The sequence below is a fragment of the Diplotaxodon limnothrissa genome, linkage group LG7 (genome assembly GCF_057381915.1).
Source record: "Diplotaxodon limnothrissa isolate DT_005_m linkage group LG7, D_limnothrissa_male_GT1.1, whole genome shotgun sequence".
NCBI lineage: Eukaryota > Metazoa > Chordata > Actinopteri > Cichliformes > Cichlidae > Diplotaxodon > Diplotaxodon limnothrissa.
In genome coordinates, this window is record NC_140602.1 from 40,936,078 (window position 1) to 40,954,323 (window position 18,246).

The following is an 18,246-nucleotide window of genomic DNA, read 5'->3' on the forward strand; positions in this document are numbered from 1 at the left end:
TCTAGACTTCACCACAACAACACTGGCTTGGGAATACATAAAGGAGGCTAACATTAAGCTTCTGGAACAGCTTTCCCAAAGCCCTAACCTCAACCCTACTGAAAATTAGTGCTAAAAACTCAGGTCCATGCCATAAAAACCAATTTAAATGAACTCTATTAATTCTGCCAGAAATAATGCTCAATCATCTGACCAGTGGATATTGAAGCATCTAGTTGCGGTGCAGCTTGCTAAGGAACATTTAACTAAATATTAGTGGAGGTGTATGTATATATTTGAACCTCTGTGTATACTTTTGATCCTCTTCGGATTAGAGAAAAATCCAAAACATATTCAAACTTGTGCATTCAATTCTTGTTCTTTAAAGTAATTAAAGTCGCATGCTATTCAGTAATTCTATCCTGGAAAAAGAACAATTGAAATAAACCACAAAAAGCCCCAAACTGTGAAATTCATGCTAAAGTTAGCAGGGACTTAACATACTTGGCTTATGATTGTTATGACTTACTGTTGAGGTGATGCTGTGGCCATCACTAGTCATCTGCATTGAGATTAGCAAAGGAGAGTCCTCATCACCCCATGCTACAGCCCTGTTGAAACACACACACACACAACCATGATGTAATGTTACTGGCTCCTAAAGTAAGTCTGCATTTTTCTGAAAATAGTACGGTAGTTGACCTTCTTGAATCTGAACTGACTGGATTTCACATTCTTGTTTGTCCATCTTGTGGCACCCATTAAGGAGCCAAAAATGTGGTACTTGTACCTCAAATAAGTAATTAGATCACAGCTTGAAAACGTGTGATATTTATAGGGCAAACAGTCTGCAGCGGGCAGGCAGCAGCTGTTGCTGCCAGATTAAATCAGCATGTTAGTTTATCTTGGTAATGAAATAATAATATCATACATGAGTGAGTACCACAAGGGGAAATTCTCCTTTCTTACTTCCTTTTCATGAATGTCAAAAGTCGGATTCCATCTACTGATGGACTGCCGGGACTGGTAAAGATCAAAACCTTTGTTTCTCCCGTTGAAAGAAATGCTGTTTACGTTTGCTGCTCTTAATTATGCCAATGAAGAAAGCAATCCTAGTGAGACCACTTTAAAAGTCAAAGAATTATCAAGGTTTAGAGTTATCGAGCATGAATCTTGGATGTTTTTTGAACATCTGAGTCAGAAATTGCTCTTCACTTGCTATTAGATAGTGAGTTTGCCATTTTCTCGTGTTTTGCATATGTATGGTTCTTACTCCTTTTCCTTATATAGCGCACTTAATGCAACCCAAAGTTCTGTAGCAGTAGTAGTGCAAATAAGTAGTAAATCTGCAGTGTACCATGAGGGCCGCACTATCCCTATCCGAGCACTGTATACAATCATGCTTGGCACTGGAAGAGAAATAACAGATGGACGAGAGAAAAGAGTGCATAAACAGCCATAAAAGTATTCATTTTGGGAAAAAAACGTCTGTTCACTTTAAACACTTTGATAAAAGGCTAAATGAATTGTGCTTTTAACACACCCTGAACTCTCTAAAGAAGAAGTAAGAAGGACTGAATGAGAGAATGATTTCAGAAAAAAAATCAGTGTAGTCATAGTTACATCTTTCATGTTACTGCATCTGTGATAGATTGGCAAACTCTCCAGTGTGTATGACAGATATGGGATGGGATAGACTCGCGCACAACCACAACCCTGAACCCCAGATAAGGTGAAGAGGATGGATAGATGGATGGATGGATAGATGCATGGATAGATGGATGGATGCATGCATGCATGCATGGATGCATGGATAGATGGATGCATGCATGGATGCATGGATAGATGGATGGATGGATGGATAGATGCATAGATGGATGGATGCATGGATAGATGGATGCATGCATGGATGCATGGATAGATGCATGGATAGATGCATGGATGGATGGATGCATGGATGGCTACATGCATTCTGGACAACAAATATCAACTTTATGGCCATGGAAAAATTCTGGGGATGGCCAATTTATTTTTGGGCTCAGTGTCTGCAATCCCAACAAAACTCAGTATCAACTCCCTACTGCTGGTGAGAAATATACCACTTTTACATCAAAGAAAATTGTGATTTGCCTTAAAAAAAAACTAACAAGTTCTACAAGGTCTGGGGTCTGTATCCAGTGCTGTATCATTATTTTAGATTTTAGTTTCTTTCTCTGTCACATTTCTTTTTGTTTTCAGTCACTGTTTTGTGTTACTATTCAGAACTGCTTGGTTAAGTTTAGGAAATGATGCTTCTGCAACATGAAGCGCATGTTAGAGTTCCATTTTACGTTTGGCTAGGATACCAGAGTCACAAGCCCTGGGTTAAAAATATAGTAAAGAAAGAGGAGGAATCTCTGAGTCTCACAGCTGTTACTTAAAACTAATACACCATGGAGCATAGCTACAGCTAAATGTGATACATTAGACATTTTTTTCTTGTGACTGGATTCCCATTGAAATCTTTTTCATGTCAAACCAAAGAGGCAGACTTATCAGCTGATGTTAAGGTTAGGATTCATAAATATATTACACCAACTCAGGACAAAAGTACATACTATTTGTTTGTATAGTGTTTGCATACTATTTGACTGGAAATGACAAAAAAAAACTCTAAAAATACTTGGAGAATATGCTCTCACATGTGACATTAAGCATCTGTTCATGAGGAACAACCTTTCATTGGCACAGTTGCCGATGCCTTATCAGCTTTAAGCACCTATTTCAACATGTGCTTTTCTGCCGTTTTATGATCCCTGTCCAAGCTTATTGCACTTGAGGGTCAGTATCATTACCTGACAGACTGTGAAAGCCAACGCTCCTGTCAACAGTACTTACTTCCTGTGGACAGATTACAGTTTACTGCATGCGATATCTGTGTATTATCCAGCTTTAAGTTGAATTTGAACTCGTGTCTGTTCCTGTGTTGACTATAATAAGACACATAGTGTAGATTTTAAAATTAATATTAATTTATTTCCTCTGATTCATAATGAGTCTTAATCCTGGCTTAAAAAGTAAGCAATGCTTTTCTCGCTCTGACCTGTCCAGACTTACGTATGTACTTGTACATAACATTTACTAGACATGAAAAATATAGTGGCGCTGAACAAGTGGGCTGAAACAAAACAGAGAAAGTTCAATCTGTCTTTTATCAAATGCTCCACTTCCTTAAAGCAATTAGAGAAATAACATGACCCAGGTAGAGTACACCACCTCCGCTGCATCCTGCTTAAGAGCATACAGTGCATACCATTTGTACTTACAAGAGCCGAGAAGTTTTAGGGTTTTTTTCAAACACATAAGGGACTCGTGAGGATAGATTATTAAAAACATAATGTTCCTGAATGGGTTGTTCACCATATTGGGCAGTATTCACAGGCATTTTTTTAAATCCACGATTCCACGATCACTGTGTCTTTATTAAAAAAAAAATACAGGCATTGATTTGAAGTACCTTGCTAGTATGGGGTTGGACCCCCTGTTGCCTTCAACATTGCCTTAATTCTTCATGACACAGGCGCTGGAAACATTCCTCAGATCTTTTGGTCCATATTAACATGACAGCATCACACAGTTGCTGCAGATTGTCTCTATCATGCATAGAATGCACCTCCCCTCCATCACATCCCAAAGGTGCTCTATTGCAGTGAGATCTTGTAACTGTAAAGCCCATCTGGACATGTTCAATAAACCAGTTTGAGATTAGTTGAGATTTCTGACATCAGAAGATAGGTAAATCTTCTGGGGGCTCATAAAGAGATAGACATGGTCAACAACTACAGCTACGCTTATTCATTTTAATCAGCTGAAAGTGTGCCCACTAAATATCCCCCACATCATAGCTTCACCGGCAGCCTGAACCATTGATACAAGGCAGGATGGATTCATGCTTTCATGGTGCTTGACGCTACCATCTGACGGTCGCAGCAGAAATTGAGACTTGTCAAAACAGGAAGCCTTTTTTTTTCAATCTTCTGTTTGTCCATTTTGGCGTGCCTGCGTTAATTTTAGCCTCAGTTTCCCGTTCTTAGCTTACAAGAGCGGCACCCAGTGTGCTCTTCTGCTGCTTTGGGCAATTTGCTTCACAACTGATGTGTTGTGGGTTCAGAGACGTTTTTCTGCATACCTTGATTGCAACAAATTGTATTTTTGAGTTTGGGTCATGGTGCTGCAATGTGGTTGGCTGGTTAGATATGAGCAGTTGAACAGCTGTACCTAACAAAATGGCCAGTGTAAATCAAAACTGCGGCATTTCAGGCCATAAAGCATAAATAATGAAATAAAAGTCAACTTTAGAGGCCCTGTAAAGCGTAGCTTTTCAAGAGAAAATACCTATAACCCTGCTTCTTTGCTCACAATCACACACCTGGCCAATTCAACAGGCTCAAACAAGTATACTAACACCTTTAGCTGGCCCCCGGCTCATTAGACATCTGAGCACGTTCTAGCTAAGCCGATTGTCCGTAATCTGTAGCAATTACAACACAAAACCACTGATTACAAACACAGTAAAAATAGGTGAATGTGACGTTCCTGAAGGAATAATTCAGCTAAACAATGGTGCACAGATTGGATGGTGTTCAGCTTTACATTCAGCCCGTGTTCAATAGTCAGCTGAAATTTACTGATTATTGTTTGCATCTTAAATGGTGTTCACAGCAAACTAATCAGCATTTTTTCCTCTTTCAGCCACAAACACACTCATACGCTATCAACGCCACAACAACAAAACAAACACAACCCACCCTGCTAGTCGTTGCTCACTCAGTTACTCACATGTCGGAAATGAGAAAAATAGTTGCTTAATCTGGAATTTCCTACAAAGGGAGGAAAGGGAGAGGAGAGATGAGCCATATTTCTGACTGCAATTTTCTTGTATGATGTGAGTCCAGGGGGGTGTGTTTTCACAGCTCACCGTGTCCATTTCACATCTGACTGACAGCCAAACAGAACAGGATGAACTCTGGAAAGCAGAGAGCACGAAGGCACTAGATTGCTTTTATGTCTCCTTTTTATCTGCAGCATACTCAACAGTTGACAATGTTAACATTTATTTAATGTTAATATCACCGTCACTGCCATCATAGGCTCTGAGCCTAAATAAAAGGAATAAGGCAGGAAACCAGTGCGCCATGTCTCTTTATCTCAGTTGCTTTGGCTCAATAACAAAAAATGTGTCATTCCTACATTTGAGGAAATGTAATGCACGTGATTCTTTGTGGTCAACACAGGTGAAGCCAGGAGACTGAGCATTTTAAAATATGTTCAATTCATGGACACGAAGGAGCTGCAAGGGTCAACATTTGATGACCCCCAACAACTTATCAGTGGAAAAGGAAGAAGAGTGAGGATGTGTTAGAGAAAGACAGAATATAGAAATATAGAGTAGACCCGTTGGTTTACTCTGGTTCGGGCATCTGACCAGGATGCCTACTGGGCACCTTCTAGATCAGGTGTTCCAGGCATGTCAAACCAGGAGGACTTCCTGAGGCAAACCGAGGACACACTGGAGGGATTACACCTCTTGGCTGACTTGGGAACACCTTAAATTGTGCCCCAGACTTAGATAAGTAGTAGAAGATGGATGGCTAGATGGTGCACAAAAGAAAGAGCATTTCTCATTCTCATTTTTCCATTTGTTCTGGAGTAACTGGGCAACTGACTTGACTTAGTGCAGCTGTTTGTGATTTACAAGAGCAATGTTATGTGGATCTGCTGGACATCCTCCTAAATAGATAGACAAGTAACGATAAGAGCAGAATAAATGGATGTCTTTGAATGTCAATACAATTTTTTTATCCTGCACATGGTTTCAAAATACACCAGGAGCGTTTTAGCTGCAGAGTGTTTAGATCTACATGTGATCTTTTTTTTAAAAAAAAATAAAGAAAGCTTCTTTATGCAGTTCCACAGAGCAAACTCCAGAGTTGAAAAAGGTGGAAGCAGAAACAAAAAGCTACTGTTCCTTGGGGTGCCGCTTGAAGCCGGCTCCAAAAGGCAGTCAGCTGACTCATGTTAAAATGTCTAAATTTACAGCACTAAAAGGCATATTTACAGCGCAGTAAGAAATATATAGTTTTGACCTTTATGGGTAATTTACCCCTGATAAAAACTCTGATTAGAGTGAGTTTTCATCAGCATTTTTAATGGATTATCTATATAAAATGCTATCATTTTATTAGTCCATTTAGTAGCACTAATTAGCCAGTATGAGCGTTGTGTGTTCCCCTAGGCAATTTATGAGTGCAGCTTGCTAACCAAACCAGCTAGCATTAGCTGACAAATTAGCACTCCACCGTTTCATCCAAACAAGGTAATTATAGCCAAAATTGACAGTTTAAAACCAATGACTGGCACTCATCTTTTATACTGTCTGTATGCTGTTCCTGCTTTTAACTTCCTGGCACCCCCAATTGCTTTGTGAAACTCGATGTAGCTTCTGTTTAAAACCCCCCAAAACAAAACACTTTTTTTATTTTTAAGGGAGAAAAGCCACTTCTGAGATGCACAGTGCTACATGTGTCGGAACTCAGAGCATCATGTTGAGAGCGTACGATGAGTCGGTATTTTGTAGTGTAGTGCTCAAGCTGAAAAGTCCACACAGAAACAAAAAAGTTGGAGGGTCCACAGATGTCTGCGCAGACAAAATTTGCGTCACTCGGACTCGAAGTGAAGTGGGCTGTTTATGAGAGCACTCAAAGCACTTTTATATTACAGCCCACGTTCAACTATTCTGACACTCACACTTTGTTCCATGAACTTTAATTGCTTTATCTGTCTACACTCTGACAGTAATGGATGCACAATTCAGAGCCTATCTTAAACATGTGCATTAGACGAGCCAGGGACTGGTAGACCAGACTTGTTGTAGTAACAGTACCAAACTGTTCTGTGGAAATAGGCCTACTATGTGCCGTAGTGTACTAGATAATATATAGGTAGTTATCAACAGACAAAACTCTGTTGGATAGTTCAAAGTGAAGGATTGAGACAGACAGATTTGTGCTGAAATGGAAGAAGAAATAATCGGAAAAAAAAAAATAATGTGAGAGAAAAGGAAAATTAACTCAAAAATCAACCCAGTACCCACAGGTGGTTTTGAGATGCAAGCACTGTGTGGCCTACAACATCATAGCACAGCTATACAGTAGAAAATGAAGATAAATAAATATCACATCATATACACGCACAACTTCAAACAGATCCACGTATCTTCTCGATACAAACACCTTTATGTCTTTTTTTTTTTTTTTTTTTTTTTTTTTTTTTTCTAAATGACATCAGAAACAGCAGTATGCGACATTACGTGATGGCAGAGCTTCAGTTCATCCTTTGTCATTTTTTTTTTTTTTTTTTTTTTAATAAATAGGACAGGGGGAATGAATGAGAGAAAGAGGGGGAGAGAAAGAAAGAAAACCAAAGGGGAGAAGAGACGGTGAGAAGGGGGGGGAAGAGAGAGAAAAAAAAAAAAAGAACTCCTGGGTCACCTGTATGGAGAAAAAAAAAAACAAACAAAAAAAACAAACAGAGGAGACAGCAAACAACAAAGAGCAACATAATAATAGAGAAAACAAAGCACCATCACAATAAACTAGCTAGTCATAGATATCAATATTTACTAAATAATAAACGATATTGTGCAGCACGCAAGATAGACAGCGCACAGTGTGCTTTGAGGTAGCAGCCAAGAAAGCTTTAGTCCGCGTCTGTGAATACCCATGTGTGCATACCTGTGTGGATCAGCATGCTTGCATTCCAAAGGTTTCTCCATGTAATGATCTGCTAGGGAGTGTGGGGGGGCCACAGCCCCGTCCTCCAGGGTGTGAAGCGGGTATGGAGGAGATCAAAACTCCAGACATCCAGAGGCCCCCAGAACACAAGAGACCATGGAAGACCAACAGAGGGGCAGCCGCGCCACTGTTCCAGTAAGAGCTGAGGAGAGTCCCAGATGAGGGCTCGCCCAGCAGCCGCGGAGCAGAAGTCAGGGGGAGTTGCAGTGACGCGCCCGTGAGCTCCGCCGGCCCCCAGCTGTGCCTGAGTGACCGAGCCCCAGGCCGAGAGGCCGGGGGCACCCCACCTCCAAAGGGGCCCGAGCGAGCCCCAGGCCCCAGGCCCCGACAAGCGGCCGCCAAGGACCTTTATGTCTTAATAGATGTAGACTGTATAGATGCAGACAGAGGCTGAGTGACAAACAAAAACAAACAGGCAGTCAGATGATGCAGGAGAACTGACAGACTCATCTGAACTGAGCTGCATTTAGAAGATGCTCACTCGCCATCTGGGCATCTTCCTGATCTGCTGGGCTGCACAAAGTGAAAAAAAAATGAATATGTGGATATTAATTTCCACCAGGTTTGTGCCCCAGTCAAAGATATCCCTTAAAACAGCGGTCCCCAACCCCCGGGCCTCGGACCGGTACCGGTCCGTGAGTCGTTTGGTACCAGGCCGCGAGAGTTGAGGCTCAGGTGTGAAATGTATAGTTTTCAGGGTTTTTATCGGTTTTCAGTGTTATTTTGTTATCGTTTTTATCGTTTACTCGGTTTTCCTGGGTCTTTTCATGTGTGTTATGAATAAATTTTCTTTTTTTCGGTGCCGGTACTAGTTTTATTTTGTTGTATTTATCCGCGACACCTTAAAGGCCGGTCCGTGACAATATTGTCGGGCATAAACCGGTCCGTGGCGCAAAAAAGGTTGGGGACCGCTGCCTTAAAAGACACAGAATCACTTCTGTGATTCTTGATTTACGCTGACAGTCACTATTAAATGTGTGTAAATACTAAAACACCTCTTCAAAGGCCAGAATACGGGACTGCACAGATAAGAAATGCAACAAACAATTAGCGGTTCATTAGACTTTTGGAAATGTGCTTGTTAACTAACTCTAACTCTATATCAATGGGAAGACAGTAAGGTAAAGACAATCTAGAACAATCAATGTACAACTATAGTCTTCTTTATCAAGCAATCACTTTTGTCACTGTAAGCTGTAAAATTTACTTCATGCTACACTTACAAACTCTGTAAAAGTGAAGGTTTCCCAGCATGTGTAATAAAATTCAAATAATTTGTTCTGACAAATGTGAGCTAATGCTATTATTTGTCAAACATATGAAAGATGCAAATGTTCTTTTTCTGCTAAACAGCAACAGCAGTGTGTGGAGACCATTGTACTGCTTATAAAGAAGTAAAGGCAACTAATTAATTCCTCCTTAATTCTCACTTGTCTCTTGTCAGGTGGGACCTAAATACTTCTCACATATTCTCACACCTCTGATTGTGAGCTTGTTGAGTCGTTTGTGTGTGCCCATATGCACATTTGTTTGCTTGCTTGCATGTGGAGGAGCAGCCTCTCGCTCCATTGCCGAGGACACGTATCATGATCTTCAGTCCTTCATCCTGCAGTTTTAATTGTTTGAGAGTAAGGTCTGAGTAAGCAAACTGCTGCTGGGGAGGCTTTTCTCACCACCTGAAGCTGTGGAGTGCAAGTTAATACTAACGATAGCAAGAAAATATCAGCTCTGGCATTCATTATATTAATTCAGTTCCATATTACACATCCATAAATCTATAAAAAGATCATTTTGTTTCATCTTTCCCAATTAAGTCATTTGCCTGTATCCAAATCCAACCAAAGTGATTCTAGAACAGCGCTTACAGTATAAACGCCAACATGCCAGCCACCTACACACACACTCACACACTGTGCTGTAATCCTCCGAGCCACCCAGCTCCCCCCTCTCAATACTACTTGTGTGTGTCATAATAATTGGAAATGAAATGTAAACTGGATAAATTCACACCCAGTCAGGATAACAGGCATTTTACACAAAAAATGACAAAAAATGACAGATGAAAAGTGAATATATTTTTGGATGAATGGTGCAAATCCACGGTAGATCCATTTGTGCTAGTTAATTAGTACTTTGGTGTTTTATTAGCAGTTACTCTGGGTATTGAGTGGCTTTGGGACCTGGTAACTCTGATTCTGGTGACCCAATTTAGCACTACCATATAAATGAATTCCTCAGATTTACCCTAGTTTTCTTTTTTTCAAAATAAAAGCATACAATAATGGCAAGCTTTAGGAAACTAATTAACTTTGGGCTGATGGGAGGAAATAAGACACTGAGAGATCTACATACTGATTCTACATTCTGATTCTGTGGTTTAGGGCTAACTGATGGCAATAAAGAAATTCCAGTGTACCAACTTGCTTTTGTTTCCCTGTTTCGTTGCACTTCTTTTGTTATGAGTCACTGTGCCATTTGCTTTGAGGACATTAGCTTTTACAGGCTATAAACTGTTTCAAAACAAAACTACTTCTGCACTGGTATCATCATGCAAGCAGGCAGGAGGCATAGTCTGTGGTTTACTGGACAATTTTCAGCTGAATTATGACTAGTACACATACTTTATACACAATCATTGTGAAAAGCTTGTGGCAGCTTCAGTGACTACAAGCGGATCTTCATAAATCCTGTCATCTAACGCTATAGTCACGCTATGCAAAACAGTGAATGGGGACCGCAGCAGAACGAAATTATTGCATCGGTGTGCAATGAGTTTGCAGTCCGGTTTCCGTTAAAACGGTTGTTTTAGAGACAGGAATCAGGTCTGTGACCTGTCACAGTCAGATGGTGAAATGGCAACGAAATGGAACCAATCTGAAATCAGTTTGTGATTGAATGTCTGTGAAGGTTCTCAGTCATCCAGGTCATCGTAGTCAAAGGAGCTTGCAAAGAAAAATTCGCATGATAAGGTGGGGCCAGATTTCACAATGAGCTCACCCGAAACCTTGGCTGATTGGGACCCACACCCAGTTTCACACCTTGGCTCAGGCAATTAGAGGAACATCAGGGGGTCCTTTTGTCCCTCTGTGGGGGGAAACTCCCACTAGGTTTATATCTGGGACTCTCCACCATTTGACCTTAGAACTGAAGAAGCTTCTCGGATGAGAGGTGAAACGTCTTCAAGCAACTTAAAGAAGTCCAGACGCTTTTCTTTGCAAGCTCCTTTGTGATTGAATGTGCTCAAGGTGGCAATCACACGCAATCTGTTTGTGACCACAGAATGATTAACTGTGATAAACAGATGAAAATCGCAAATCTGTTGCCATTTACATACACAGAAAATCACATTAACTACTCAGAATGAACTGGTTCTTATATTGCGTTTTACTATTGTAACTAAGTGAGCACTGAAAGCGATTTATACAACATACACACAAGCACTTTTTCCTACCCGTGCTTTCTATCTAACAACAGCATCTCTGAGTTCAGTATCGTACCCAAGATCAAAGGGATCAAACCACCAACCTGCTCTACCTCCTGAGACAATTGTTTCTCTAGAACTCCAGAACTACTGGCTTTTAATAGACTGTTGAATTGTCAGATTTTCAAGAGCCACAATTTTCCTTTTGTTAGAGAGCTATAAACTAAATGGACCACCTGATTTTTAAACTATAACTTACCATGCTATACAGCACTAGTATACAGTACCCAGTTCTTCAGAAATTCAGAAAGAAACAAAAATCTGTATAATATTTCACTTTTACACAAACAGATTAATTACTTTTGCTGTATTAGTCACCTAAAGCAACTGACACCAGTCAAACAGGAAAAACATCTCAAACTAGGCTCCAGTGTTAGGTAGCAATTTAGAGATGACTGCAGTAAATCAAATCCAACGCATACTCCACTCACAAGCTTCTTTCTCTGTTAACAAAAGCTCTAAAGATGTAGCACTGATGTCAGAACAGGACAGTTGGTCTGGTATTTTTATAACCAGCTGACATCTACAAACAATTCGCTTTTTGCTTTTTTTTTTAATTTAACATCGCACTTAGCAGCCAAAAATAAGAGGATCGCTAAATTGTTAGAATATCAACTACAGCTGAAAACAGATGAACTCCACTGATAACTATAATTACATGTTTCACAAAAACTAAGCTCTCAGTCAACTTCCAGTTCTCAATTGATTTACATTCATTTGAGAGTACATAGTTCCTCTCTTTGATTTCAGAGGTATACTATAAAGAAAAAAAACTCTTTGATCATCTGTGGAGCACAGTTACAACACTCAAATTAACATCTATATGCGATTCTGATATTCTAGTAATATTCTAATATTCAAACCCTGTCCTCACAGCGATCCCCTAAATCACACACTAGTGTGCTACATGCATGACTGGAACAAGCTGCAAGTCTAAGCACATGGAGTGTGTATTGTGGATAAAGCTATGTGGGTAATGGGTTGTGAGCGAGTAATCGAGCGTGCTCGTCACAATCAGCATGCAAGCTCAGAAATGAAAAGGGGAAGAATGGACAATGAGTAAATAATACAGTACAATGTGCAGCATATAAGCATGCATGCACAGAGGCTGTGTGGAAAAGGCAGGCAGGCTATGGAAATCAAAGATCAACCAAGTGCTATCACCTACTTTGGACCTTAGTTTTTCTCAGAGCGCTAGTGTCGACTTCACACTTACAAGACACTCAAGGAAACTATTATGCAATAAAAGGAATAACAATACCAAGAAAAAAATTAGACCAAATTAAAATTAGAAGTGATAAAGGAAACAACTATTTAAAAGTCATGCTGAATGACATTAATTCAAGGATGTTTAATGTTTCACTTTGCTTTGCATGGCCTCCTTTTTAACAAAGGTCCATTTATTGAAGCTGAACTCCTATCTGATGGTCCATTTGAAGTTCTTCTTTCACGAAATTTTACTGCGATAATATTTAACTAAAAAACCGATACCATCAACTGTATATATCACCAAGAATAGAAGCATGTGACAAGCTGTTTCCGAGTAACTTTGCATCTCTCTACAGAATAAAAAGTCTCATTCAATTTTTCTTGGAAACACACACACAGACACACACACTTTTGCCCTGTCTCCCTGATGTGCAATAGTACCAAGTGCAATTTTCCCAATATAACAAAGTATTTTATTCTATTTGTATCTATTGTATATAATATTTTATTCTATTTTGTATAGTATGTTATTCTATCTTATCTTATCGTATCTTATTGCATTACTGCAGCCGCAGCCCCAATCCGTCTGTCGATCTCCGGCTCCCTTCTCCCATCACTCGCGAACAAGACCCCGAGATACTTGAACTCCTCCACTTGGGGCAGGAACTCATCCCCGACCCGGAGTGGGCACTCCACCCTTTTCCGGCTGAGAAAGATGGCCTCAGATTTGGAGGTGCTGATCCTCATTCCCGCTGCTTCACACTCGGCTGCGAACCGTTCCAGTGCGAGCTGGAGGCCCTCACCCGATGAAGCCAACAGAACCACATCATCCGCAAAAATCAGAGATGAGATTCTGAGGCCACCAAAGCGAAAGCCCTCCGCCACTTGGCTGCGCCTAGAAATCCTGTCCATAAAAATTATGAACAGAACCGGAGACAAAGGGCAGCCCTGGCGGAGCCCATCACCCACCGGGAACGAGTCCGACTTATTGCCGGCAATGCGAACCAAGCTCTTACAATGGTTGTACAGGGATCGAATGGCCCGTAGCAATGGGCCAGACACCCCATACTCCCGCAACACCTCCCACAGGACACCCCGAGGGACTCGGTCGAATGCCTTCTCCAAGTCCACAAAACACATGTAGACTGGTTGGGCAAACTCCCATGCACCCTCAAGTATCCTCGAGAGGATAAAGAGCTGGTCCAGTGTTCCGCGACCAGGACGAAAACCGCATTGTTCCTCCTGTATCCGAGGTTCGACTAGCGGACGAACTCTCCTTTCCAGCACCCTGGCATAGACTTTCCCAGGGAGGCTGCATTATCATAAGCACACTACATTATCATAAATACCTTATACCAAACTGTCAACATTTTTTGGGTTTGGAAAAGTTCTCAAAGAAGTTCTTTGATCGACCTTTGGAGCCCTACTTGCACTCACTGAGATGCTAGTTCAAGTACAGTCAGTGGTAGCTCTTTTTCCAACCCCACACAACAATTAACAAAGTCAGTTGACATTTGATTTGGGCTTGTTTAGCAGCCACGGGATCTGAGCATCTTGCAGTCACTGCAGTCGACCATGTCGACATTCTAGAGTCAAATCTAAGGCCATCTCTCCGAGAGCTAAAGGTTGGCTGAAACCAAGTCATGCAACAGGGCAATGATCCCAAGCACAACAGCAACTCTATAGCAGAATGGCTGAAAAATGGGAGAATCATGGTGTTGCAATGGCCCCCACAATATAAGAGACTGAAGTCACACAGAAAACTATTAAGAAACTATACTCAGGGTGGTTCTACAGTACAATCTACTGGATCTTGGCATTTTACAATAAATAAAGGCATGACAATAAACCACGTCAATGTTTGCCACCTTGATATGAATATCAGTTCCCAGTGTGGACTCAGTGAAGATGTATCTGACACCCCTACTTTCAGGAAGTGTGGAGCATTATGACTCTTTATACTGACCCACATTATCAAACACATCCCCTCACTCAAATCGGGAAATACCTCAAGTGAGTTCATCAAACAAAACCCCGCTTGGCAAATCCAGTGCAACATTATGCCCTCATAAAAAGTCACAAAGTGATTTACTAAACTGCATCCAACATACTCCGCTGACAAAGACTTTCCCACAATAAAAGGCACATAAACATGATTAAACACCCTCACAAAACTTTTATAGTAGCAGTAGCTGTTGGTTAGGTTTTACGTAGTTAATCAAAATAATTTTTTCACCAAGCAAGAAATTTGATTACACTCAGTGTCAGCATTTTTAAAACTCTTCCTTTCAACATTTCTACACAAACTGCCCACTAGGTTATGTTATGGTTATGACTATTGTTGATCACACATCTGTGAAAGTAGGTAGGCTCTGGTCTTTATGAAAGTTAGACCTGCCTCCACCACCCAGACCTTCCTACCACCTCACACCACATCAGATCTATTTTCTGTAGATACTGGGCTGAATGTTCGTCATTTACATAAGCACATAATCTGCTTTTGTTTTAAATTACTGCCTGGGAGGCTTTTAGAAAGTCAGCTTTTCATGTCTTTAAAAAAAATCCTGTTCTTAATACTCTCGTTAACAAAGGCACACAGACACACACTTTGTGTAACCAGCGCAGTGTATCAGAACACTCATTTTACTGTAGAGCACTATTACATTGTTTACAGTCAATTAAAAGCTTAATCAAGTGAAGAACAGCCTCCAGCAGCTGCTTGGCATGCTAAAGTGCATTCAGTAGATGGTGTGTGTATTTGAGTCCAGCCTCAAGTAGATCTATATGTGTGCATGGCTCATGTTGTTATATAGCAGCAAAGGAGAAATTAGTGCATCACCTCTGTGATGAAATGTCACTGATTAGCACCCTGTTCCTTAGTAACTGAACAACATTTGACCTTTTCATGTGTCCCGACACAGGCACTGAAGCTTCAATGTCCCCTCATTAAGCACATCGAGTGCATGTTTACTCATCCATACACTAAAGCTGACGCACCTCTAAGTCAAATAATAGATGTTAGGTCATAAAACATGCGATCGGCGGTGACCAAGAAGAAGAAGTTCCCCTGCATGAACTTACAGCAAAATGAAGAAGAAGAAGAAGGGTGGCATACTAAATGTTAGAAGCTAATTCACAAGAAAATAGTACACAGCAAGTTGAGAAAACAAATAGATTCTTAGAGCATGTGCATGGGTAAAGAATCAAGATGGGAAAAAATAGCTGTGGCCTCATCTTTTTTTTTGCTCACAAGCAGGTGATAAGCTGCAAAAAAATTATAATTCATGACACTGCATGGTGATCAGGCATGAATCAAGGAGTGAAAGACAGGCTACTGAAATCATAAATGCATCTTCTTTCATGATGGAGACAGGACTGGTTACTTTGTCACTCACATAGTCTATTCCCACAATGTGCCAATCACTCAGCTTGACAGTACGGATAAGAAAATACAAGTTGATGAGGTAAGTCTCTCCTTTGGGTGCATGAGTGGAAAAATACGAGGGAAAAAAAGCAGCTGAAGGTATGTAATACATGTAAAAAAAAAACTAAACAAAAAACTAAAACAAACAGCTGTGGAGGCACAAGTTGTTCATTCTTTTTGGCTAACAAATGTGTGGGAAAATTATAATTGATGATAAGCAGTGGTATTCACACAAGAGTCAAGCACTTATAGAGAGGCTTAGATTCAAATTAAAATCAATTTTAAGGCTGGAGACAGGATTAGGCTACTTGGCTGGTCAAGCAATCCTGCAAGATGTCAGTCAGTGTGATAACGATGATAAGAAACTCAAAAAAAAGAACATCAAAATAAGAAAAAAAAAGTTTACATTTGCGTTGTTCTCTTTGTTATTATTATTGATTTCGTCGTGTTTGCTTGCTCTCGATAGTAGGTGTGTGTGAAGTTGCAGTGAGCACACGGTATCCCTGTTTCTCTTTGCCAAACTTTTAAAAAATGTTCATGTAAGGCTCTTACCTGTGTCGGGCTCCACGCCTCCCTTGCGCACAGTCAAATATTCCCCCCTGCGCGTGTATTCCCCTTATATTCCTACTGACATGACAGAAGTGTGAAAGCTGCCGCGAGCCCGGCGAGTCTGATACGCACGGGCTGCAGAGGAGTGACCGTCCCACCAAGAGAGAGAGAGAGAGAGAGAGAGAGAGAGAGGCGGGGTGATCGTTGCCGCCATCGCGTGGCAAAGGGGGGAACTGCATGCTATAGTACAGCTGCGGGTGACCAACTGGCCCACTTTATGTGAGAGTGGACATCATATTTTACCTCTCTATCCCACATAATTAGAAGATACTTCACATTTGCAGTGGTCAAAAGCCTTCACTGTAGGATATGAATGCTTCTAAAGTCAGGCTTTTTACGCAGCTGATGTGACGAAAGAAGGTTAACCTGTTTTCACACCCGACGGGAAGGGGCGTTTCTAAGATTTTTCTTTTTTGACCGGGTGGCACGGGGCGGGGAGGGGGGCAAGAACGAGAATATTTAATCAAAACAAAATCAGACGTGGGAAAAAAAACAGTAGTGCAGCAAATATACGAAACATACTTGGATATATGTTTTTCAAAGTGGATGACAAAATGCAGTAAAGTTTACAGTCTTGTGCAGCTCAGTGCTGAGGTGTTTGATGAAAATATTTAATCAAACACCTCAGCACTGACTTTTACCTAAAGTTTTTCAGATTCAAATGAAAAAAGTGATTCTGTGTTGTGTCTGGGTTAGGGTTATATATCACATTTTTGTCAGCTGATTTTTGGTGCATCATTGCATCCTGGTACCTTACATTTCCCTTTACCCTCTCTCACACACACAAACTTGCACACATGTCATCATTTACATACACACTATTGCTTAACGACACACACACAACCATTAACTGATCCCTGGTCTCCTTACTGTGGATATTGCTCACCGTTTCTCTCATCAAGTTCACTGAATGAACTTGAATGACCCTAACTGTCCCATTACATTTTTTCATCCCATAAAAAGTTCTTGTGCCCATGTTAGTCAGTGGTTTGCCTGCTTATATATCCCACTACTCCACACTCTCAAAATGTGAACACAGAGGTTCTCCCTGTGACCCTCCCTCTTCACTACACCTGATCCAAATTTAATGTTGACCAGTTAGCTGAACTTGGTGACTGCCCCTGATGTAAAACGAGTTTGACATCCCTGGACTAATCCGTCTTTACAACGTCAATCTAAATTACGGGCAACACCTCAACGCATCACTCTCTGGTGCAGGTGGGCACTTTACGGTACCTCAGAGAAAACAGAAACAACATTAAGCTGGCAAGAGTTCGCAAGGTCGCTCGTGTGGATAGTCACAGATAAATAAGGAATTAGTTCGGACCTGGACCTGGTTTTAAAAAGTTGAGAGTTCCTGGTGTTCTGACAGTGCCATTTACAAGCCAAACAGAAGATAAACGTCGTTGCACTCAGATTCTGAATGACTAAACTACCAGGAAATGCAGGTGTATCGCTGCTCGGGGACAAGTCCCTGGAGTTCTACCGGGACCCGGTGAGCTTCTGCCAGCAGAGGATCGAAAAACACCGGAGCAGAATGTTTCTCTGCCGCCTAATGAACAGACCGACAGCCTTTATCTGCTCCGTGCAAGGGATGAGAGAGCTGCTGTGTGGTATAGTGAACACTTTCTCTTTTACGACACATAGTTAAACTTTGCTTCCACAGTCAAAGGGATATATGGAAAAAATTTCCTCGAGTAGTCCATGGGAGA

At 41.0% G+C, this 18,246-nt stretch overlaps 1 protein-coding gene across 1 annotated transcript in view; it reads right to left on the reverse strand.

The window, feature by feature from the left end:
* The window catches only part of LOC146628785 (5-hydroxytryptamine receptor 4), a 63,923-nt gene extending 47,382 nt beyond the window's left edge, over positions 1 to 16,541 (reverse strand). Inside the window, exons 1-2 of the mRNA XM_085359700.1 lie at positions 16,478 to 16,541; positions 509 to 590 (exon numbers count right to left, since the gene is read on the reverse strand). Coding sequence (XP_085215826.1) covers positions 509 to 531 — 23 coding nt within the window. The 5' untranslated portion in view covers positions 532 to 590; positions 16,478 to 16,541. The remainder of the gene's footprint in view (positions 1 to 508; positions 591 to 16,477) is intronic.
* Between the last annotated feature and the right edge of the window lie 1,705 nt (positions 16,542 to 18,246).